Source organism: Bidens hawaiensis, unplaced genomic scaffold (assembly GCF_021521415.1).
Source record: "Bidens hawaiensis isolate Kalapana, Puna unplaced genomic scaffold, B.hawaiensis_p1.1 tig00040740_1, whole genome shotgun sequence".
Lineage (NCBI taxonomy): Eukaryota > Viridiplantae > Streptophyta > Magnoliopsida > Asterales > Asteraceae > Bidens > Bidens hawaiensis.
Window position 1 is genome coordinate 112008 of NW_027497211.1, and position 7584 is coordinate 119591.

Consider the following 7584-nt stretch of genomic DNA (forward strand, 5'->3'; position numbering starts at 1 on the left):
AACATATAAAAGCTTTTGCTGGATAAACTTCTGCTTGCCATTGCGAGTTAGGTATTCTCTATGAAAGCCCACCCCACCCCGCCTGCTATGAGCAGCCTTGAATGCGCACAGTTAGACGTAGGCGATTCAAATATTTGTTACTTTCATTTATACGCTTGATATTTTAACTTGATTTGAAAGTTATTCGACATTTGGTATGTGTTTGAATGTGATCGTACTTTAATTGTGGTTATGACATTGTGATTTCTATATTTTAAGAGTTTTATTTTTTAATTTATATTGTAAAAAGGTGCCACTAAGCCCTGAACGTTTGTAGTGGTAGAAAAAACAAAGTGCCACTAAAAGTCAAAAGTTGAGTGGCAGCACAAAAAGGTGTCACTAAAAGTCAAAAGTTGTAGTGGCAGAAGAAAAAAGTCACTAAAGTCTAAAGGTTTGTAGTGGCATACGAAAAAAGTGCCACTAAAAGTTCAAAATATTTTTAATGGCATATGAAAAAAATGCCACAAAAGTCCAAAACTTTTAGTGGCAGACGAAAAAGTGCCACTAAAAGGCTTTAGTGGTAGCGCTTCTAGTGACACTTTTTTTGTGTGTCACTCATTCCGTTAGGGTTCTTTAGTAGCACTTCTTTGGTTTCTTGTGACACTTGTTGTATGCCATTAAACGGCTTTTTATTTGTAGTGCGCCACAACAAACTTAATCTTTGATCAATTAATTGAACATTGAGCTAATAACAAATGGTATCATTGCCTTGTTTTTGGAGTTGATTTGAACTTGAACCTCTTTGATTATGTTTGATCATCAAAGCAAGAACTTGAAACATGATTTGAAACTTTGCCAAATCAATCTAAGATGAACAACTCTGATAATGATCTATAACAAACTTGCCTTTTCTCTATAACAATTAATAACTCACACTCACTCTAGTTTTGAGAGAATGTGAAGAGTTACAAACTCAATGAATAATTCTCCATCATTCATATTCTTCTCTGATTTTAAAGATATTCAATAAATCAATAGGTTAAATACAAAATGATAATTATTCATATAATCTATTAAAATTGTTGTAACTAGCTTGCGCGCCTGACCAATGTTTTATGATCTGAATATGAGGTTGTGACATGTCTTGTCACAAGGATACGGGCAGTCAATTTGTTTGACCGGTGCACGATCGAAAAACCAGTCTCCAACTGCCAATGCAATCGCCTGTACAAAAGATTATTAACATTTATATTGATAATTAATATCATGTTGAATAAAATATATAATTAAATAATATTTGATGATACCTTGTTTCCAAGAAGAGGAGAATTATCAGCAAACCATGTATCTTGTCTTTCGGATTGGCAATGAGCGAAACACGAATTTATAAACAATCCGTTGTATTTCGACATTGAGAATCTTTTGATTGAATTCAGCATCTGGTTTCTAAATCCTGCTCAAAGTGTAAGAGTATATTGATTAAATTTGAATATATATAATTTTATACTTCTTTTTAAAAAATTGCACAAAAAGTGTTTTGATCAACCGGCCGGCCCTGTTGAAGGAACCAAAAATTTTATACGTTATCACCCGTTACCTTACCTATCCATTTTGGAACATTAATAATGATAATGATGATGGTGATATAAAAAAATGAGAAAAATACTGTTTGCGTCCGGCGGTTTTAGGGCGGAGGCTCAATGAGTCCCCAAAAAATTTTTTGAACTTTGAGTTCCCGTGGTTTCAGAAACGAACAATTTGAGTCCCTGTGGTTTCAGAAACGAACGATTTGAGTCCATGTGGTTTCAGAAACGAACGATTTGAGTCTCTGTGGTTTCAATAAAATGAAAGTTTACCCTGAAAGTTAAGTAACAGCAAGGACTCAAATGGTTCGTTTCTGAAACCATGGGGACTCAACCAGTTCAAAAATTTTTTCTGGGACTCAATGCGCCTCCGCCTTAAAACCACAGGGACGCAAACAGTAATTTTCTCTAAAAAAAATAATGGCATTACCTTGAAGGAAATTTATTTGTGAAGGTGAACAGTTTGCAGGGTTCTTTTGACACGCCTTCCAATTCCCGCGATGATCAGCCGATGGTGGAGCTAAACTTGCCATGATCTGAGAGATAACAAACCATATTAAAATGCTTCCAATATTCATATTCGTTTAAATCAAAAGAATTGGAATATTGTCGTAATAATAGTTCATGAAATCATATTTGAACACATTAATTATATATGAAATTTCAAAAAGATAAAAGTATTTACCTGCCAAGAATCATATGCCGTGTTGAGGAGAAACATAGGCGTTCTGAGATTCGAGATAACGTTTTGCGGGAAAAAGCACTGAAAACGTAAGAAAGAAAGTTTTAGAACAAAAAATACCTCATCAAGATGATACCATTTTTTATTAAATTTAACTCGAAATGAGAACGAACACTTACAGAAGTTGGATCAAGGTGGTTGGTGCATGTTCTTGGCAAGTTTTTAGCTGCACCCTGTTCAAATTATTTAACATAAATTTAAAATCGAATCGTGAGCCATGTCTTAATACATTGATATCAAGATTATAATTACCTGTAATGTAACAACACCATGATACATGTTTCTAAGTGTGTGTCCGCCAGCTACATCTCGCCTAAAATCACCAATATGGGTAGCTTAGGTTTAATTTACAAATAAGTGTGTTAAGTAAAATAAAAACAATTAAGGCTGTACACGAACCAAACGTTCTAGTAAACAGCTCGTGCACCATTCAGTGGTAAGTTCGTTTATTTAATAAACGAACACATGTTTCGTTTATGCTCGCTCATTTCGTTCGTTTACGTTACTGAACATATTCATTAAAAATTTTTTGGCCCATTATTACAACTTAATAAAGCTTTAATAAGTTTTTAGGCCCAACACATTCTTCTTCACATTACTTTTAACTGGCATTAGCTCAGTTACGATCGTTCACTTATGTTCAGTTATATTTGTAGCCATTTGTTTATACTGTAATCAAGCGAACACAAACGAAAATGAACATGTTTACTTTTTTAACGAACGTTTTGTTTGTCTATGATCGTTTGCTAGGTTAAAGTTCAACGAACAAGCACGAAGATGCTCCGTTTGTGTTCGTTAGGTTCGTTTACAAGCCTAAAAACAATAATAGTATCACAATAGTGATCTATATCTTCGTATAAACTGTTTGACCCACATGTTTGACATTTAAAAGTCAAAAGTAACGGGACTTACGCATCCAAAAACATTCCAGCATCGGCAAAGCATTTAACTTTAGTTCTTCTTGAAAATAAACCATGAAACTCGTCACAGTGTAAAATAGAGGCGAGGCCACCTGCGGAGCACCCCGAAAGAAGGGCCTGAATATATGTAGACTTTTAGTACAAGTGTTTGACTTTAGTCAAAATTACAATATTCTCTTGGATAGTTTCAGATAATAGTTGTAGCAAACAACTGATTAAATAAGTACCTGGTTAGCATACCGCATTCCTTTCGACATCAACTCTTGCATCGCCGCCAACCATATTTTTTGTCCTCTAAATTGCAGGTTATGAACCTAGGAAACAAATATAACATCAATATTCATATACATTATTCATGCTTCTATTAAAACTAACAAATATATATAGATGTATATATATAGCATAACCGCCTTATGTATCACAGTTAATCACCGCTACAAATTCTTATACATTTCTCACAGCCCTCTACTTATACACATATGTACATAGTGTTTCAATGAAAAAGGTCAAACTGAAAAAAAAAAAAAGTTTATTTCTCTCTCCCCACTCTTCTTTAGTTTATCTCCTCTATAGAAAAGTATAAAAATGTGCACACATGCACATACATGTGCATATAGTGCATCTTCACATGTGCATTCAACAAAAGATTATTAATACCACTATATTTTAAAAAAATATAGTTGAAACATGGTAAGAATTAAAATCTACCTGAAATCTGTTCTAATCAATTTATAAAGTAAATTGTACAAGTGTTACACCATTTTTGACAGATTCAACATATTATTGGTTCTATAGTGAAATATTATTTAACTAGAAATATCCACCTTATCTTCCGAATCCCCAGTGAAAGAGGCGCCATCACAATACCGAATCTTCACTCGATTCCAGTTGAAAAAATCTATAACCAAAGAACACATATTAATAAAAAAAAAAAAAAAACCCATTGCAAAAATGACAGCATAATAAAATATTAATGACTTTAAACAAAACCTGGATTTTCTTGAGCTTTATTACTCAGAATCCCTGTAAAAGCCAACTGTTTTTCAAAATACTTTGATGATCCGCGTCTGGTTGTCTTTCGGTATACACATGTTCTAATGCTGTTACACCATCCTCCACCCTGCAGCATATATATCAAACAAATATCTTTATATGATTAAGATAAAGATCATTAGAAAACGAGTTTTGAATGTTAATAATTTTGTACGGCTGTCACAAACCTCCAAATGAACGATCCAACTGTTTGCACCCGAACCGAATCCGCGATGTAAATGATACCCGGGTAATGTTCCATCTAAACATACTGTAAAAATAAACAAAAGTTAAAAAGTCAATAAAAGTGTATAAAAGTAGGCCGGGTAAAACTTGTCGTGTTAAACAAGTCAAACACACACGACAAGATTAACACGGGTACCAATCACGAGCATGGCCTGTTTAACTAAACGTGTCATTTGGTGAAATACAAACACGGACAAGGTAAATAAATAGATTACATGACAACCTGTTACACGATTAAATATAACTTGTCCAGTAACACGAATCACCCAGCCTGTTTAACACGATCAAAACATAACGAGACAAAATAAAAGTTATAAAAAGTTACAATCCATAATATCCTATATTTAAAAAATTATATAGCTTTAATAAATGGGTAATAAGCGTGTCGTGCACCTATTAACCCACTTAAGATGATTGGTTTAACAAGTTAATCATGACATAAACATGTTAGAAAGGCTGAACCCGTTTAAACACAATTTTAATCATAGCATTATCGTGTCGACCCAAACCCGACTAAATTCATGTCAAGTCATGTTAACGGGTCATGTCTGCCAGCTAAAAAACTCTTCAAAAGTCAAAATTTCACCTTTAGAATGATTAACATAATATTTACAGCAACTTATTGAAATCCCCAAAAGCATTATATAATCATAAAACATAAGTCAAAAACAAGAGTCAAATTCACATCTCAAACAGTCCCAATTTGAATTTTTTAAATCAAATGCTTAAAACTCACTCAAACAAAACATCAACTTTAATGAATATTATAAGCCCAAATCCATCTACTAATCAACTACAAACAAAACACCAACTTTTACCAAGAATTAGATCCAATCAACCCCAAAACACAAAATTAGATCAAACCATTCAAAACCCACTTCCAAAACCCCCTAAACATCCTATAAAAAAATATAAATTTAAAAAAAAAATAACAAATAAAAATTTAAAACATTCAATCAATCCCAAAACACAAATTCAGATCAAACCAATCAAAACCCACTTCCAAAACCCCCTAAACATCCTACCAAAAAAAAAAACTTTACCTGCTCCTTTAGCAGCAGCTCCTTGGATCAAACTAAGACCCACATAAAGCGGGTTATAAACAGCCGACTGATTAACAGAAAAACTCTCCACAAACGACAGCATTTGCGATGAATTTGGGTGAATCAATTCAAACCCATTTGCCCATTTTGCCAACACATTGAATCCGATCAACAACAAGACGAAAGCTGTGATCTTCATTGTACAGAGAATTAGTGAAATGGGTTTGTTTTGTTTTATAACATTTGTGGGTGTTAAGCAAAGATCTGTAATGCAATAAATTCAGAGGCAGAATGTGCGTGATTTAGTGTTGTTTAATAATAATAATGAAAGAATGAATTTGCCTCAAGATTTAAGTGGTTCGAGGTGTGATTATATATTATCACAAAGAAAGACATGTGCCCACACGTTCATAGTATTGTCTTAAAAGGTTTTGTTTTTTTATTCATTTATTTGGGCAGTTTAATAAATTGAAAAGATTACGTAATTAATTTGTATTTATTGTCTGATCGAAACTGTTTTTTAATTTTTTTGAAAAGTTATAGAAATTATGAATATGAATTAAAACATACGGAAAATGCAAATGTTACATCAAGTAATAAATTTTTTTATTAAATTGTTAATGAGGTTAGTTATTAAATTGTCGGTGGTCGTTTGATTTACTGGTACCAGCTAAGATGGATAAGATTTTGTGATTTTTGTGATCAGAAGTTAGATTAGTAAACCTATAAGATGTCTGATTTGTTATGCGACATGTTATAAAAACATTGGCTAATATTTTTAAATCTATATAGATAGCATAAAACTAAGTTTAGAAAGCAAAACTAGTTTCCTTTTTTTATCGTCGACAATAAAAGATCAAATTTTAAAAAAGTAAATAAATAAAATAATTAGCAAACAACTAAGTTTATTAAAGACTACATTCATATATCTTGGGGTTACAGCGTTACTATGAATGACTCGATGAACACTTGAACTTAATTAAGTAGATTCACAGCCTTAGACCAAAGAAAATCAAAGAATCAAAATCAAATAGCATAAACACATGTTGGTTGTAATTTGCTAATAAATGTTTTCTCGTCTTTAATCATTTTACGTGAGACAACTTTTAATTTCTTTTTTAAGTTATTTATTTGATTTAAAATTCTAATGTCATTTAGATCGTGTCAGTAACAATTGAATCACGTTCATCAAGCATAAAGGTACAATTTCTTTGTAATTATTAAAAAAATTGTTTTTGTTGTCGGTGTTTTAAGGATATTATTATTATTATTTTGAATATAAATTCACAAAGCGTCAATTGTGGCGTCTTTTCATAATGTAATAATGTGCGTTCAGGTATATTTTTATTTTTATTTTTATTTTAGAGGGTATATACTTATGGAGGAAATGCTAAATAGAAAAAATAATATGATTATGTTAAATAAAAAAAATGTTAAAATTTCGTGTCGCAAAGAATGTTAAGTGGTTAGATGACGGTGAAATCGGTGGTCAAGTCAAGAGTGTGAGTGGAGTTAGGGGTGAGGAAAACTTATTTGTTTGCATTATTTCACATATCTATCTTGAACTCTTCTTTAGTCCTTTTCAATAAACCTTTATTTCTTCAGTCGTCCGATATGTTTATTTTTTGATTCTACATGACCTTTCTAATGACTTTAAGACTTGTTCGTCGATACGGTTAGTACTTGACACGCTTTATTGTGTATGAAGAAACACTAATTGACTCCGGGCAGATTATGGATAATCTGGGGGTTAAGTAGATGTTTCCCACGAGGGTTAGGTCCGGCGAAGATGGTTGTTCTTCAGATGACCTGCAAAACAGACACCGTAAGCTCGTCACTGAGAAGGGGGGGTTCCTCCTTGTGACCACCCTCCGGCGTGAGAATCAGACTAGATTGCTTTGAATATAAGTGTATATTGAGAGAAATAGCTAGTGAAGATAAGATACAAGATAATAATACCGTTCCAAGGTGTTGGAGTATTTATAGCCGAAGGTAGGTTTCCAAGCAGGTACAGCCAGCTGTATAATATTCCTGTTCTA

The 7584-nt window shown here is 32.7% G+C and overlaps 1 protein-coding gene across 1 annotated transcript; it reads right to left on the minus strand.

The window, feature by feature from the left end:
- Nucleotides 1–876: 876 nt before the first annotated feature.
- On the minus strand, nucleotides 877–5843 carry LOC143592412 (pectin acetylesterase 12-like). The gene is made up of 12 exons (XM_077072339.1): nucleotides 5546–5843; nucleotides 4445–4527; nucleotides 4215–4344; nucleotides 4049–4122; nucleotides 3452–3538; nucleotides 3217–3341; nucleotides 2557–2617; nucleotides 2424–2477; nucleotides 2248–2325; nucleotides 1993–2098; nucleotides 1287–1432; nucleotides 877–1203 (listed from the first exon to the last, which is right to left on the minus strand). The coding sequence occupies exons 1-12, from the start codon at nucleotides 5742–5744 to the stop codon at nucleotides 1093–1095; spliced, it is 1254 nt and encodes a 417-aa protein (XP_076928454.1). The 5' UTR covers nucleotides 5745–5843; the 3' UTR covers nucleotides 877–1092.
- Between the last annotated feature and the right edge of the window lie 1741 nt (nucleotides 5844–7584).